Here is a 17,645-nt window from a genome sequence, read left to right as displayed (position 1 = left end):
ACTGGAAGCTACAATTTGAAGTCATATTTATTTAGCAAAATGAAAATTGTATATATTGAGATCGCTGGGATTTTTGCAACCTTTAAAGCATTAAAAACATACCTTTGTCTTGCAGTGAGGGGAAACTTTCTAGGAGCTTCCACGGTTCCCTCCACATGCTGCTACCTTTGCATTCCTCAGCTTGGATTATACTTGCATCTTTACTCATCAGTCTCCCTCACTAGACTGTGAGCTTCCGCGGGTTCTAGATTTTTCAATGCCCAGAATGCAGTTGGGCCTCGGTAAATATCCATTGAACGAAAGACCAAAAAAAACCCCACATTATTTTCTTAAAAAAATAAATCCCCAGTCTTCTCCCTTATAGATTCTCCCCTGCACAGACCCCAAGATGGTCCCGTTCTTTTCTTTTTTTAATTTTTTAAAATGTCTTTTTTATTTCTGAGAGAGAGAGAGACAGCGTGAGCAGGGGAGAGTCAGAGAGAGAGAGAGACACAGAATCCAAAACAGGCTCCAGGCTCTGAGCTGTCAGCACAGAGCCCGATGCAGGGCTCGAACCCATGAACTGTGAGATCATGACCTGAGCCGAAGTCGGATGCTTAACCGACTAAGCCACCCAGGTGCCCCAAGATGGTCCCATTCTTTAGCCTGACTCTGAAGACCTCCTGATGAGAAAGTAAATACATCAGAGAAACTGCCTGTCAGAGACTCAGAAAACCTAAATGAATCCCCCTAAAGGAGTGCCTACTGTAGGATGGAGCACCTGGATGCAGGTCACCCACAATACACCTTTGCAGTCAGCTTTCCCTTTCCAGAAACAAGATTGTTATCTTTAAGCTTAAACTGTACAGTGGTTAGTTTCTTTCAACAGAACTGTTCAAGGACCTCCAAACCTAAGTGTATAACTAAAAACCCACAATAATCAATTCAGAATCTACTGTGAGCACAGCAAGTCAGCAACAAGTTTATTATTAGACTGGCAAGGTGACACGGTACATGGCTAAGTGTTTGGGCCAACGTTCCTTGACTTTCTCTCCACAGGCTCCTGCTGTCAAATTTCCCTTCTGGTGTCTGCAACGGTCTGCCGTGGTTGCTTTGTCTTTATGAAGGGCGGGTGGGGGGAAAGCAAAGCAAAAGAAGTAACATGGAGTGAATGCAGGTTCCCTTTAGAGCCTCTTACAGAGACTCAGGGCAGTTCACCTGATCTGTGACAGTCATTTTTTCGATGTCGATGTCATTAGAGGTCAGGATATCTTTTAGGTAGGTCACAGTTTCTGGAGGGAGGTAAGGGTTTCTTCCCAAGATCCAAACGTGATCCATGTGAAAAAGCCAGACGATTGTGGTACAGGAGTACACGAGAGCGTAGTTCTCGTAGTCGGTGGCCAGGACCCAGTACGGAGCAGATGGCATCACTGAGAACCAGAGGAGAGCGGTATTAAGAGGGACCAAGACAAGAGAAGCCTTCATCTCCAGGATCCTGGAAGCCAGGATCTTAGTTCTTCTATAGTCGTAGAACTTAAAAAAAAATTTTTTTTAATATTTATTTTTGAGAGAGAGAGAGAGAGAGAGAGAGAGAGAGAGAGAGAGAATGAGCGGGGGAGGGGCAGAGAGAGAGGAAGACAGAATCTGAAGCAGGCTCCAAGCTCTGAGCTGTCAGTACAGAGCCCGATGGGGGGCTCAAACCCATGAACCGTGAGATCATGACCTAAGTCAAAGTCAGACACTTAACCAACTGGGCCACCCAGGCGTCCCAACAGTAGTGCTTAATTCTGGCTTTATGTGGGAATCTTACGGGAACTTTGAAAAATACTAGGCCACCTCCCTCCATGTTTCTCCAGACTGATATGGTGGTGGTTGGTACTCTTGAAGGCTCCACCATGAGTCTGATGTGCAGCCAAAGCTTAGAGCCATCATTCTGGATCCTTCTTCCCTGATAACATATTAGTCTGTAGGAAGCCATGGTAATGGGGTGTTTTGCTGGACCTCCTAGACTAACAGGCTGCACTTAACCACCAGTACATATGGAGGCACCACTTAGCTAAGTAGAGTTAAGAATGTGAGGTAAGGGCCCCCCAGGCTTTCCAAGTCTGTACTTCCCAATTTCCTCTAGAACCTGCCTGAGAGAGGAGGTAAGGGCTAATGTTGGTGTGTTTATTTTTCTTTCCGTGTGACCTTCGAAAGTTCCTCTGCACTTAGGAATATAGTAGATCAGGTGGTAACAGGTTATAAATTCCTCCTCACAAAGGGCCTATGAAGATTCATTGACAGAGATCTGCATTGTGTTGAAAGCTCAGCATTAAAGGGTCCTTATGAAAAGAGAGGGAGGATTTACCTTCTCCATTTGAATCCAGAAACTTCCTCTGTGAACTTGACCTCCACAGCCAACGTCCAAGCCAAGGAAATGTCATAGCCCAACTTGTTGAAGTTAAGTGGAAAATGGACCCAAATGGGAGAAATTTGTGTACTGACCCCATAAGAACAAAAAAATTCGGCACAATTTGCTTTCTTGGGTTTTAAGCATCCCACTTCCTCCACTCAAAAATAACCCCCTCTTTGCCATGTCAAACCAGACCCCAGCACTTGTGAATGACCATGAGAAGCTGGACAAAAGAGGCAGGGTATGAGAGATTAGAGACTGGCTGGGTGTCGAGGACCCAACTGGTTATGAGGACAACACAAGAGGGTTAGTCCAGATGACCAACCGCCAAGGTCCCTTCTACCTTTGACTTTCTACCTGTTTATAAATATAAAACAGAAGGACAGTTGGACATCTGGACAGAAGCCTGCACAAGGCTACAAAGCCCACACTGGGTGTTGTTCCTGACTTTTCTTTCTAGCCTGCCTGCGGGGCTCACTATTGGGAGCTTGTGTTCACCACAGATCTGCTGTCTTTGAGTTTCCTCTGCTTTGTGTGTTCCCAGCTAGCCTGACAACTCTGCAACCCTGAGTGGTTTGGGGGAAATAGGTCTTCCAACCTCTTCTGGCCAAGGCACCGCACCCCTGCCTGCACAGAGCCACGCATCCACACGCTGTCTTCCTCCCACAGGCTCTAGCTCTCAAGCACGCATTTACCCAGACATTTCCTCATAGCAAATAAAACATCCATGTCTCTCTATTAGAAAACTCTGACAGTCTCCTACTGCTTATGGAAGGCACTTCAACCCATTACCATGGCTTTTGAGGCTCTGCCCAGTCTTGTCTCATGCTCCATTTACCTGCCCTTCCTCTAGGCTTCTTTCTCCAGGCCCTTCCTCAAGGTATTCCTCCCCCTGGGAAAGCCTTTCCCATAGTCTCCCCCACGGCCCCCAAGACCCAACGCAAACACCTGATCCCTTCGACCACATCAATCTCTTCCTCCTCCTCCTCCTCACTTTCCCCTGCCAGCAGCCTCTGTCGCCTTTAGCTCCGGGTGCAGACCCTCCTTATGAAGGTTGTGCACATAATATTTGGCCCTCACTCCCATCCCCCTTCCTCAGTGGCGAGTTTGGGAGACCTTCATTTTGGTGCCAACTCTGCCTCTTATCAGTCCAGTGATCTTGCCTGTACCACCTGCTTTCCTGCACTTTAACACTGTTATTTGTACAAATAACAAGAGAAGCCAACAGGTACAAAGCCCCTTAGAGCTTACAAAGCATGTGCTATCTTATTTATCCTTACAGTAATGGGCGCAGAAGTGAAGTTAGTTGCCCACGGTCACATGTGCAGAAAGAAGTATTTTCATCTCCCAGCATTCCCATCTTGGTCTATAAAATAAGAACTTCCTCACTGTCCTACTCTAGGGGCTTGATGGGGGAGTGCATGGGCGGACAGTGATTCCTCTCAAAGCTGTGACTTCAGTGTCCAGCCTCTGGGTGTGGAGAGGGACCCTGAAGCACTCTCAGCATAAGAAAGTCTCACATTTCTGAGCTGGCTTCTGCAATGTATCTATAGCCACAGTAAAACTAGTATTTGGTGCTTTCTCTGTTGTCTGTGTCCATTCCCCAGTTAGCCCAGAGGGCAAATGCTTGTGATCAAGTATCTCTCAGGGAACCCCAGAGTGTGGCGAGAAAGTGGCAGATAGAGCCAGTGCTCAAACTTCCCTTCACTCTTGTCTTCTTTTGCTTCTAAGCCTTTGCACATGTGAATTGTTCTGCTGATAACACCACTACTAACTACTAACTAATACTGACTACTAATTTTTCAGGCCTCCATTCCCTCTGGGAAACTAGTCTAGGTTGGGTCTCCTACTGCTTAACCCCCAGGTACTATATAATTTGTGCTGCCTTTATTGAAACATGGTAGTTTTTTATAGTAACTTGCTGCATACTTGTCAGTATCCACATGGGATGTAAGGCTCTCAGGGCCAAAGGCCAGCCCTTTCATGCTCATCATCGCATCTTGGATGCCTAGACCTGAGCATGGCACATAGTAGGTCCTCAACAAAGTATTAGGGGGCGCCTGGTTAGCTCAGTCATTTGAGCGTCTGACTTTGGCTCAGGTCATGATCTTGCAGTTGACGAGTTTAGCCCCTGTGCTAAATATTTAGCTCAGAGCCTGGAGCTGCTTCAGATTCTGTGTCTCCCTCTCTCTGCCCCTCCCCTGCTCATGCTCTGTCTCTTTGTCTCAAAAACGAATAAAACATTTAAAAAAAAGTATTTTGCATTGAGTCACTATAGGTGACACTCAGATGTGACAGGAGTGTTTCAACTTAGGGCTCTAGCCTTTGGTTTGCCTATCTCCTGTTCCTGAAACCTCCTGAGAGAAGTGAATACTTACACCAGAAAAACTTAACTCCCAGCTTGGCAGGCTCTGTGATGTTGGCCTGAGTGGCTTCACCTTCAATCTGATTCACAGTTCCATCCGGCCTGCAGCAAGTTAAAACAAAACAAAACAAAACAAAACAAAACAAAACAAAACAAAACAAAACAAAACAAAACACCTTAATTCAATGGAAGCCAAAAATCAATGAAAGGCAAGATTTGTGACAGTAAGGATCTGGGTGGCCAGGACTGATTTCTGGTTAGGGAGGCTCTGTCCTTTGTCACTTTCTCCAAGACCTAGTGGAGGAAGCTGGCCCTGGGAGATAAGAAGCAGCGAGTGAAATGTTCCAGGACTAGATGATATGTTAGGCCCTAACACATCAGGGCTGTGTCTTGAGTCCTACGAGGGCATTTCCTTCTCTCAGGCTGCAGAGGGAGGGAGTGAAAGAGAAGAGAAAACAAACAAGACAACCCAATACACTAAAAAGATTTACTTCTTTACAAATGAGAATGAGCCAAAGGAAAAAACAAGGACTGACACGATTACTCAAAGTCTGGAGATCTGCAAACTTTCCCTGCTCTTGGGCCTCGGTGACATCATATGACATCATCTGTCCATAAAGCCATTCATACGCCTGAGCTCTGAGACTCCCATCCAGGCCTGCAAGCTCTGACTGAGTATGGGAGATTTTGACATAGGCCAGGCGAAAGCAGGCAGTGAGGAAATATTTACCTCATCCCCGTAATTCTCAGAGACATTAAATGTGCAGAAATGCACACCTTACAACAGATGCCGCCTTGAGATGGGCAGTGTCATTTCTTTCTTGTGGTATGTAAAATGGTGGTATATCTTAAAAATGATGGTCTTTGGGGCACCTGGGTGGCTTAGCCGGTTAAGCGTCCGACTTTCCCTTGGGTCATCATCTCGCGGTTCGTGGGTTCGAGCCCCACGCGGGCTCTGTGCTGACTGCCAGCTCAGAGCCTGGAGCCTATTTCAGAGTCTGTGTCTCCCTCTCTCTCTGACCCTCCCCTGCCCAGGCTGTCTCTCTCTCTCTCTCTCCTAGAAATAAATAAAAAATATTTTAAAAAAAGATGATGGTCTTTGATTGGATGAAGTAGTTTCACTCTTTTGAAGGGTGCTGGCTCCATTTCTGGGTAACTCCCAGTGACTCTGTGGACCTGGGGGAGAGGGGGTCGCTTGGGGACCTAGGCACTGAGGGGAGGGTGCTCACTTATCACAGTGCACGTCCTAGGAAGCTGACAGAGAAGCCCGGTCACCAGTCCTCAAGGGGGCACACAACAAAAGTTAGAGCAGTGGTGTGTTAGAAAGTCAGCGGGCTATGATTAGTGGTGACAGGTGTCCTAGAAACCAGATAATAAGCAACAGGTAAGGAAGGATGGAAAATGTCCTCAGATGCTCCTGGATGTATAGTGTGTTTATCCTCAAGTAGGGATGGGAACCATTCCTTCCTCTGTCACCGGGAACTCAGCTGGGAGGACAGGAAGACAGCCCATTTCTAGCTGCATACGGTTGCTTAGCAACAACCCAGCCTCTTCTCAGCAGACCTTCCCCCTCTTCATCGTCATTTATGGCGTGTCCAGGACAGTTTTCGAAACACCAGTCTCTGATCGTAAATGCACCATTTGTTCATGGGAAAAATACATTTGTATTTTCAAGGATCACAGAAGATTAACAGTAATATGTAGTATTAATTAATTACTACACATTAAACCCTGTTCTAAGTGACTTACATGTGTTCCTTCATTTGATGCTCACAAAGCCCTATGGAGGGAGGTTCTATGATTCATGTCACTTTACTGAGAGGAAACTGAGACCTAGAGTATTATCATAACTAACCTAAGACCGCATCATTAGTAACTGGCAGAACCAGGATTTGAAACGGGGCAGCCTACTCCAAAGCCTGAGCCCTTCAGCTCCCAGCCCCGTGCCAGCTACATTTGCCTTCAAATTCTCTGACACTGGCTAAGAGTACGTTGCTCAGACCCCGCGCTGTGCCTTTGCCCATTCTGTAGTGTTCCTGAAAGGAGAAGCCATCCCACACTCCTGAACCAGCAAACCTTTCCCCATGTACCCTTGTATCTTAAACAGACACGACCCTACAGCCAGAGCAACCTAATACTCAAGGCACAGTTAAAGAGGACTCCTGGCCAGCTCCGAAGGAGAGGTGGAAGAATCTCATCGGTTTGGGGATCAAAGTCGTTGTCTGACTCTTGGTCATAGAATGGGACAAAATATTTGAAACGTAGTCATTGAGACTTTAGATGGATGTCTGCATCTCAATCCTTCCCTGGCTCCAAAATGAACGGTTTTTCTCTTTAGAGGCCCTCAAGATTCTTAACTTTATTTCTATGGTTCATGCAGGGTGAGGGAGTCCACCCCCGTGCCCTGGCTCACAGAAAGCTCAGTGGGTAACCAGATGGCCATGCCAAGCCTCTCTGAGCCTGAGTACCTTCCATGCTGGGTTACAACTGTTTTCTTGGAGTTGAGCACAGTTCTCAGCTCCTGCAGGGAACAAGCAGGATGGCCTTTCACCTCCAGCCTTTCTTTCATTCGTCTTGTTCTCTTCCCCATTTCACTTCTCCCTGGGTTTGAATCTTAGCTTTGTTGCTTATAAGCTGTGCGGCCCTTGGGCAAATTATTTTCCCTCTCTGTACCTCGGTTCCCTCATCTATAAAAGTGGGGTTGATAATAGTATGTACTTCATGGTATGGGAATAGCGCCTTGCATTTAGGAAATGCTTAATATTTGTTGCTATTGTTTATTGTTGCTCTTATCTTTGTTGATGGAAGTCTGGTAGGAGCTCCTTCTGAGGCTTTTTTAGAGTTTAGGTTTGCTTTCTAAGGTATGATTCTTGTATCAAATAGAAATCTGTATTTCAGTACCAGAAAAGTCTACTTCTATAGGCTAGCCTGTTCACATAACCTAGAATGTGACTGTGTATTTGATTCTTGCTGAACAAGAAAACGAATTTTCTAATAGTTAAAGCTGTCTGGATGGAATAAATCGTCACGGAAGGCGATGGGCTTCCAGCTTCCGGACGGAGTCAAGCAGAGCTGGGTGCCTTCTGTCAGTAGATAATATAGAAAGGGCTTCTCTCTTGGTTTGGAGATCAGAGGAGATGGTCCACCCCCCGCCCCTCACCCCCGTCCTTTGCTACCAGTGTATCTATTTTGCAAAGAGAGCAGGACCCTGTAGTATGGATTCCCATTGAGTCCCTAGTGCCTCTCATAGGAAATACACATAAAATAAATACACAATACTCAAGGGAGTCCACAATACAATAAGATGCTCGGCAAGTGGTCACGCAAATAAATGAGTGGCTCTAGTCCCCCGCCATTCTGCTCGCCAAAAGCTTTCATCTTGGGACCCGCTGTGAGCAGGCAGGGCAGACCCAGCAACCTCTGCACCCTCCCTGAACTAGATTGCAAGGACAGCCAGTCACCCCAGGACAACTCTCTGCAGGCTGGCCCCAGGACTGTGTTGCTTTTGAAACCACAGCCACTCACCTCAACTCCTGGTTTATCACTTTGATGTTTCCGTTTTCCATTAGTGAGTAGTTGGCTTGGATGCAACTTCCCTTCTCAAAGCTCACTGGGATCTTCTCAATTTCATACCATCGTCCAAGATACTGCAGAGATAACAATAAGAAGAGAAAACCCCGTGGCTCTCTGGGGACCTGCAGACTCTTCCCTATCATTGTCTTTTAGGCCAGAGCCCTTTCCTGGGGAAACCAAGCAAAATGGGCTGCATTGTTCCGGACAGCAACTGAGCAAGATATCGATTCAAAGGAGAGTAAGTGCATCGGATGTGCACGCATTGGTTGAATGCCACATTTTATTCCTAAAGTGCTCTTTATTTAGGTATGCTGTCAGTGGCTCCTCCGGCCAAAATCTACGTGAAATTCTAAACTCTGTAAAAGAGAGAGAGCAGTCCAGATGATGTAAGGTGCCATCTCAAATATTTTGTCATTCTACGAGGCATCTTTGAATATTCACTGTGGGGAACTGGGACTCCAGAGTTGGTTGAATTCTCCTCATAAGACCTCGCACAGGGAGGTGGATACAAAAGCTTTTTTGTCAAGTGATCAGGACTTAGAAGACTGATACGAGGGGGGCTTGGTTTCATTTCATAACCTTGTGTACAGAGTCAACGCTAAAGAAGGGCACATTGGTGTGGGGGAGGGAGAGAAAGGTACTCGTCATTCCATGCATCCCCTTGCATGGAGATTGCTCCACTTTACAACCTTTATGGAGGGCAATTTGGCAACGTCTAGCATAGCAATTTCACTTCTGGAAACGTAACCTCCTGATAATAAGAAAAAGAAATGATGCACATATGGGGTTATTTGTTGTGGTACTATTGTAGGAACAAAATACGGGAAACTAGAGTCTAAATGAGCATTAGTAAGGAACTAGGTAAATAAATGATGGCACATCCATACAATGGAATGTTATACAATCTCTTTTAAAGGAGTCATATGCAGTGCACCTGGGTGGCTCAGTTGGTTGAGTGTCTGACTTTGGCTCAGGTTATGATCTCATGGTTCATGGGTTCCAGCCTTGCATCAGGCTCTGGGCTGACAGCTCAGAGCCTGGAGCCTGCTTCATATTCTGTGTCTCCCTCTTTCTCTGCCCTTCCACCACTCACACACTCTCTCTCTTTCTGTCTCTGTCTCAAAAATAAATAAACATTAAAAAAATTTTTAAGGAGTCATATGCAATTATCTCCAAGATACACATAATGGAAAAAGAGCTGCATGAAAAATAGCATATATGTGAAACTGGGGGGAAAGGTTATTATATTCATGTTCTATTGCTGCTGAAACAAATTACCAGAAGCTTAAAACAACCCAAAGTTAGGGTCTCACAGTTCTCTGCATCAAATGAGCTTGGTTAAAATCAAGGTACTGGCAGGGCTGTGTTCCTTTCCAGAGGCCCTAGAGGACTCTGTCTTCTTGCCTTGTCCGAGTTCTTGAGCCCATCTGCATTTTTTGGGTTGTAAACTCCTTCCTCTGTCTTCAGAGCCAGCAAACGCAAGTGAAAGCCTTCTCGGATTGCATCTCTCTGATTCTCGTTCCATCGTCATGCCTCTCTGACTACAGCTGGGGAACATTCTCTGCTTTCAACGATCAGGTTGGTCCCACCTGGATAACCCAGGCCACACTTGCCATCTCCATGTCTATTACTTTAATCACATCAGCAACCCCCCCTTTCCACGTACGGTGACATTGTCACAGGTTGCAGGGAGTAGGGTGAGGACATCGTTCTGTCTACTGCAGTTATGTACGTATTCGTGTACATATACATTTGCTCCCAAAAGACACACAATAAAATGTTTTTACTGGTTGCTACTGGGGAGGGAAACTGAGGTAGGAAGAGAAGAGGGGTAGGAGAAAAGCTTCGGTATGTTCTTTGGCACCTTTAGGATTTTGATCCATGTGATTATATTTACTTAGTCAAAATATTAATCGAAAGTATTTTTTAAATTTAAAAATGGATTACTCAACAAAAGAAAATCAGAGATGCACTCACCTTCAAAAAGTCAGAAATTGAAATGAGTACTGCAAACAGGTGGCTGTACTGCTTCAGTCACATGGCTCTTTGCTCAAATACATACCCATGTTCAGGGCATAAAATTTCCACTCATTTATTAAAGGCACATCTTTCAATTAACACCACTGAAATTAATATTCATTGAAAGCACCAACAAATATGGTTAAAGGTCAATTGTTTTCACAGGCATGCTCAAAAAAAAAGCTCCATTTTATATAGAGTATTTAAAATGGTTCTATTATTGTTAAGGTGACTTTAGTGCTCTATAATTAAAACCGAAGAATCATGATTTTCCAGAAACGGGGAAACTCAAAGATGGAAGATTGCTTTTTATGTCACACACCCTTATAATTTCATAATATTTTTGTGAAAACCTTTTCATGGTTTTGGTCTCAGTTTCTCAATCCATGTAAGAAGAATGCAATGTTTAAAATGAATCCTGGATGATGGGGGTGGGGGAGAAGGGAAGGGGGGTGATGGGCATGGAGGAGGGCACTTGTTGGGATGAGCACTGCGTGTTATATGGAAACCAACTTGGCAATAAACTATGAAAGAAAAATAAATAAATAAATAAAATGAATCCTGGAAAGGAAGAGGTAAAACTGTCTCTATTTCCAGATAACACGATTTTATGTATAAAAATATCCTAAGGAATCCAGATACACACAAACTATTAGAACTAATAAATGAAGTTAGTGAGGTTAAAGGATCAATAAACAGAAATCAAATAGGTTTCTACACTTACAATGAACACTCTGTAAATTATGAAAATTCCATTTACAATTGCATCAAAAGAATAAAATATTTAGTAATAAGTATTTAACCAAAGAAACACAAAACTTATACTCTGAAAACTATAAAACACTGTTGAAATAAATTAAATAAGATCTAAATAAATAAGAAATTAAATAGAAAGATAACCTATGTTCAGGGATTGGAAGGCTTAACATTGTTAAGATGACAATATTCTCCAGGTAGATCTAGATTCAATGCAATCTCTATTAATAAAAAAACAACTCTGCTTCTTTGCTAAATTGACAAACAAATCCTAAAATTCACATGGAAATGCAAAGGACTTAGAATAGCCAGAAGAATAAAGTTGGAGGCCTCATATATTCTAATTTTAAAACTTACTACAAAGCTATAGTAATCAATACTGTATAGCACTGGCCTAATGATAGACACATAGAATAATAAAATAGAATTGGGAGTCTAAAAATAAGCTCTTACATAAATGTCCAATTGATTTTCAACAAGGATGTCAAGACTATTCGATGGGGAAAGAATATTCTCAACAAATCGTTCTGGGCAACGGAACTGCCACTGGCAAACTAATGAAGTCGGACTTCCATATCACACTACATACATAAGTCACAATGGATCACAAACTTAAATGTAAGGATTAAAAGTATAAATCTTTTATAAGAAAGTATAGAAATAAATCTTCATAACCTTGCATTAGGCAATGGTTTTTTTAGATACCAAAAGTATAAACAAGAAAGGAGAAAAATAGTTAAATTGGACCTCATAAATATTGAAAGCTTTTGTGCTTCAAAGAACACATCAATAAAGTGAAAAGGCAATCCACAGAATGGGGGGAAATATTTGCAAATCATGTATCTGATAAGAGACTTGTATCTAAAACATATAAGGAACTCCAGAGCTCAAAAATTAAAAGATAACCCAGTGTAAAAATGGGCAAAAGACTCAAATGGACATTTCTCCAAAGAAGATTATAAAAATGGACAATAAACACATGAAAAGGTGCTCAACCTCATTAACCATTAGGGAAATGCAAGTCAAAACCATAATGAGATACCACTTCATACCCTGTAAAAATGATTATAATAAAAAAGATGACAATAGCAGTGTCAACAAAGATAAGGAGAAATTGGTATTATATACACTGCCGATGGGATGTAAAACGGTGCGTGCAGCTCTTTTGGAAAACTATCTCCGTGGGACCATCTGAGGAACGTTCTACACATTTCCTCAGAGGATTCCTAGCAGGGCTGAGCCCTTCTGTTAATAGTGTTACTGTTCACAGATGCATCTTTTATTGCTGTTCTGCCTTCTCTGTCTCAGTTTCCCCACATGCCCACGGTGCTTCCTGGGATCGTCTTCCCCAAGCCCTCTGCTCCCCAGTTCTCGGTCTCAGAGCTTTCTTTAGGGGATGCCCCAGTAAGATAAACACCTACCCCAAGGCTTTGCTGTGGCAATCAAAGCAGAAAACTAACACTGAATCCTGGAGGCTGCTTATTCAGATGGGAGGCAAAACATGTAAGAGTTTAGCCTTTTACCACACCTTGTGCACATCAAAGTTCTCCTGCACGGGAGGAGTCGGGCATTTCCCAAGGTGGAAGGCTTGTCCCTCTGCGGCACTGAAGAGGCCGGCCAGCGCAGAAAGCAGCAGCAGCAGCGCCGTCACCATCCTGGGGCTGTGGACAGAAGCAGGAGTCAGGAGAAACAAAGCAGCTCAAGTCGTTCGGAGCCCCCTGAGGACACGCAGTCACCAGCGGGACATTTCTGGGAACCTCTCTGGGGACCTTCCCCTGAGCCCTTGTGAACGGTCACCCTGCAGGGTCACCCAAGTCATCATCTTCAACCCTGTTGTGAGGTCTTCCGCCGCCAGGGAGCATCTCTACCTCCATTAGAGCTCGCTCTGCCTGGTGTTAGAGCTCGCTGGATTTATTTTGCAACTGCTCCCCCTCAATTATGCATTTTTCCAAGGACGGGAGCCCACAGGACCTGGCAGTGTCAGGCACAGTCCATACTTGCTGATGAACAGAAACAATGTGGGGTGGGGATCAGCAAAGGGGGAGGTCGAAGCTGTCAAGTGAACCATGCAAGAGAAAACAAATGAACACAAGCCATGCACGACATTTAGTATCTTACGAGACTCCTAAGAGAAATGCCTCCCTGATCTACACCTCCCACCCCTGCCCCAGCTTGCTGGGCTCTTCACCAACCCAGGAGTAGCCCTGAAGCCTTAACAGGCAGCAGCGTGCTGGGGACCCCAGGGTCACCCTGACTCTGTGTTTGAACGCTGGCTTTGCCACCCACTAAGTCTAACTGTGCATTTTATGCTTTAGTTTCTGGCCTATTAAGTGGTGATAAGAATCATGCCAACTTCAGGAAGTTTGGAGAGAATTAAATGAGATATTATAGAGAGAGCATTTAGGGCGATGTCCAGCACAGAGAAAAGCTTAATAAACGCTAGGTATTATTAGCACGAAAAGCAGAAACAAATAATTGTTTCCTGAATTTCTTTTTGGCATTCTGTTGGGGATATTTTTCAGAGATGTTCATTTCTTTCTTCTTTTTTTTTTTTTTTAATATTTTTATTTATTTCTAGGAGAGAGAAAGAGAGAGAGAGAGACAGCGTGAGCAGCGGAGGGTCAGAGAGAGAGGGAGTCACAGACCGAAACAGGCTCCAGGCTCTGAGCTGGCAGTCAGCACAGAGCCCGACGCGGGGCTCGAACCCGCGAACCGCGAGATCATGACCTAAGTGAAAGTCGGACGCTTAACTGACTAAGCCACCCAGGCACCCCTATTCTTTTTTTTTAGGGTGCACTGACAGGGTCCGAGATATGCATTCAGCTAGAGAGGGACTAGTAGCTGCCAACAGGCATTTCAGCCCAAGCACCCTTCCCTGCTTCTTTCACTGACTTGCCTTCCGTCTAACCTCCTCCTTGAGACCCCTTGCCTGTAGCTGCATAGGAGCTATTTCTAGCTCTTCGCCTTTCTCCGTGCAAAGGGCTGAATCAACGCAAGCAGAATGTTCTCAGATCTGAGCATTTAAAAGGATGTGTCATAACAGGAATAATTATAACCACTTTATTACGGTTAAACCTCCAAATAACCTTTAATAATCAATAGCTTTTCTTCTGGAGGTTTCATTGTCCCATTTTCAGAGGAACAGTTACGTAAGGAGCAAAGCTGCCAGCCGGGGCTGGTGGGGGCGGGGTGGTCGCCGAGCCGCCTTTGAGCTAAGCCAAGTCCGTGGTAGGACCCCATCTTCTCTGAGAATCCATTTTCCATTAGCTCCTACCACCACGTAAACAACACCTGTCTTTTCACCTTTTGGGAGATGATGGATGGATTTGCCTAAACTTAACAATTTGCATCCATTTCCAAGAAATGCTTAGAACCATGCAGCTCTACTCTTGGGCCTCAGTAGCCTTCAAGCTCAGTGCCTTGCTCAGAAGATGTAGCGTCACACAGTATACACATTCTACAGGGTTCCCCAAACTGGCGGGACTTGAAAGGTCCTTTATCCACCCCACCCCCCAGCCCCGGGGAGCACAGACGACACACTGGGTGCCAGAAAGGGCAGAGGGCTGGGACTCCAGTACCATCTGTATCCTGCAGTGACCCTGAGCCACGCTTCCTTCTATGCACCACCTTTGGTGGCTTTCAATAAACACCTACCTCTGTAACCTGATGAGTGTCATTTCACCACGGGACAGCTAACACCAAAAGTCAGTTCCATGTCTTACTCTGACAAGTATCTTATTACAAAATGTTCTATTGTGGGCTGAAACATGTGCTTAAGCTGTGTAGGAGGATTTCAGAGCAAGGCTAATTCCTGGCCTTGCTTACATCTCTCTTCCAAAGATGTCTCTTTATTGCAGTAGTCTTAATCCTACGGTTAAAACTTTTTGTATGAGAAAGGGTTGATGGCATCCATAATTTCTCTTCCATGTTCCTTCCATTCTGGTTCACTCAGTACTTATCGAGTACCTTCTGACCGGGAGTGAGGCAGGAGAGAAAACAGACTCGGGAGACAAGCTGACCAAAGTAAAGCCATTTGGGTTTTGGACTGACCCTTAGCCTAAGAGTCAGCAGGTCATAAAAAGAGTTACAAGATCCAACTCACTGAAGACCACAAGATCCCATTCCCTCTGGAGGTAAAAGCCACAAAGGTCAGACATTCTTAAAATTGCTCCGTGTGGGTAATTTCATAATCCCAAAACAATGGGAAAACTCACCACCCAATAAAACTGATAGACCCAAAATTAGAGAGTGAGCCCCTCCCTATAGATTAGGTAATTAAAAAAAGTTTATAAACCCATTGATTAGAGGCAAAGGGGTATCCCTCTTCCTCAACTGCGAGGAGAGACCACTACTTTGTAAGGAAGCTCCTTTCTTCTATACTTCTAAATCTTTGTCCTTTTCTCTAAACGGCTTGCTCTGAAATTCTTTCTTGTGCAAAGCTAAGAACCCTCTTGGCAATGGGCCTGAGGCCCTCCCTCTAGGGTCTCGACCCTATCCAGCATCAAAAGTAAGTCGCATCAAAAAAACAAAAACAAAAAACGGTAAGTCGCATCATTAACTTGTACCTGTGAACTTGGGTAGGCGTGACCTATATATTTGCACCATCTTCTAATACTAATGGGAAGACTGTCTTAATGAGGGGAGTTTAAATATCTTAAAAATAAACACAACTTAAATATGATTTTAACTGAATATGAAATTACTTAATAGTAATTCTACCAAGGTTATTGTGCGTCCGCCCTGGGCCAGCACAGACTCTGTGAACTGGTACTCCCACTCACTGAACTTCCCATGGAGAAGCCCAGGCCTTAGGTTTTCTCATGTGCCACACACTGGATCGCCACAACATCCTATCTGGAAGGCTCCTGCTATGATATTCTCTGTGTACTCGATGATGTTAATTTCCCCAGGGTTACCTCCTGATAAGCTGTGAAGCCAGAACTTATGCCACATCTCTTAAGAGCCTGCTCACCTTCGTGCTAGCGTGGACACAGCACCTGATCTCAAAAAGCCGCAGAACATTGAGGACTAGATTTTTAGATTTCACCCAATAAAACAGAATGCATTTCCACAAGCCAAGGGGTCGAAAGAACCCATTTAGCTATTGACTCTAACAAGAAAATATGTCTTCTCATGAAAATATTTTTCTGCCGTATTGTTAAATGTGTTTTCCATTCACAGAATGAATTACAGTTCACTTTGTGGTTAATTTTACTGTAATGCAGAGTTTGATGACAACTCCTTGAGAATTCATCTAGTACAGTATTGGTTATGGAAAATGTCCTCATTGTCTATATAGCATAGAGGAGAATGCATAGTGCAAGCAGAAGACACTGAGGTAGGTCAACATTGGGTTGGCACCCCAGTTCGGCTATATGTTGGCCTGTTGCTTAGGTTATCTGAACCTCAGTTTCCTCATCTGAAAAATGCACTAATGAGGTTCTATCTTGTAAGGTGGTCTGAGGAAAAATGAGACCAATTTTGCAAAGCATCTGGCACAAACCCTCAATTGGGTGTTATCATTTTTAGCTGAAAAGGGGAAGTTAAAAGCCAAGACTGTCTCTAAGCATTATTTATCAAAAGTGAAAATGAAAACCACAGTACATACCTTTTCTGTAAAGATGAAGGCAGTTTCCAAACACAAACTCCTCCAACTTGAGATGTGTGGTCTTGTTGACCGGCTTCTCCCAAGCTATTTTATAAGCTTCATTGGGTCACTGCCGTTTAATTTTAACGCATGCCACACCCCCTTGGGTTCAGGAAGGCCAGCCTAAAAGCTTAGCTCTGTATGAAACACAAAGATGGAATGTTTTGTCCATCTCCCTCCCCCGATTTCCTTCACAGCTGCTCCCTGAAAAAGAAACAATGAGATACTGTGTGTATGTGAGACAGAGAGGGAAGGACAAAGTGCATTTCATTCAAAACATCTTTTTTGCTGTGTGGATGTTCTAATTTAATTTTCTCAGTCAGAATGCACTTTAAACTTCCAGTAAGATGAGCTGCAACATGTTTTCAAGCATCTGGTATTTATTTTTCATTTTTGTGTAAATGAAAAATCAACAATCTCATTTCCTGAAACGGGGCATGAATTCCATCCCATGTGGTCCCTAGCCTGGAATGCGAGTTGGGCAACAGAGTGAAGGTTAAGAATTAGAGATGCCTTTTTTGTGTGTGATCCTGGGTAAGCCATCCACTTCTCTGAGGCTCAGTCTCCCCACTGTGAAGCAGAGGCAATCGTTTCTGTCCCCACCTAAGCTGGGCATATAGGGGAGATACCAGTTCCTTAGGGGCTGGGGCTAAAAGCTGAGAATGCCAAAGCTCTGTCCTGCAGCGGCTCTCTCCAGACCTTTCGTGATTCCTGAGCCTCCCAGCTACACCATCTAGGCAGCCTCTCCCTGCCTGGGGTGGGAGTGGATTCCAAGTTGCCCATTCCACAGAGACGCTTTGGGCTGGGCCCCATTTCTCCGTGGAGTAAGCAGTTTTGAATCTGAGGACTTGGATTCTGTGCCTTTGTGATAAGGCAGGAGGCTTTTAGGGGCCTGTAGAGAAGATAGGACC

At 44.4% G+C, this 17,645-nt stretch overlaps 1 protein-coding gene across 1 annotated transcript; it reads right to left on the bottom strand.

The window, feature by feature from the left end:
• Nucleotides 1–932: 932 nt before the first annotated feature.
• APOD (apolipoprotein D) lies at nucleotides 933–16,805 on the bottom strand. Its single transcript, XM_077754348.1, has 5 exons — nucleotides 16,696–16,805; nucleotides 12,616–12,748; nucleotides 8,265–8,386; nucleotides 4,753–4,841; nucleotides 933–1,409 (listed from the first exon to the last, which is right to left on the bottom strand). The coding sequence occupies exons 2-5, from the start codon at nucleotides 12,739–12,741 to the stop codon at nucleotides 1,174–1,176; spliced, it is 573 nt and encodes a 190-aa protein (XP_077610474.1). The 5' UTR covers nucleotides 12,742–12,748; nucleotides 16,696–16,805; the 3' UTR covers nucleotides 933–1,173.
• Nucleotides 16,806–17,645: the final 840 nt, after the last annotated feature.

Source organism: Crocuta crocuta, unplaced genomic scaffold, assembly GCF_008692635.1.
Source record: "Crocuta crocuta isolate KB4526 unplaced genomic scaffold, BGI_CrCroc_1.0 scaffold70, whole genome shotgun sequence".
NCBI lineage: Eukaryota > Metazoa > Chordata > Mammalia > Carnivora > Hyaenidae > Crocuta > Crocuta crocuta.
The sequence above is the reverse complement of the archived record's forward strand: the minus strand, read 5'-3'. Positions and strand labels throughout refer to the sequence as shown.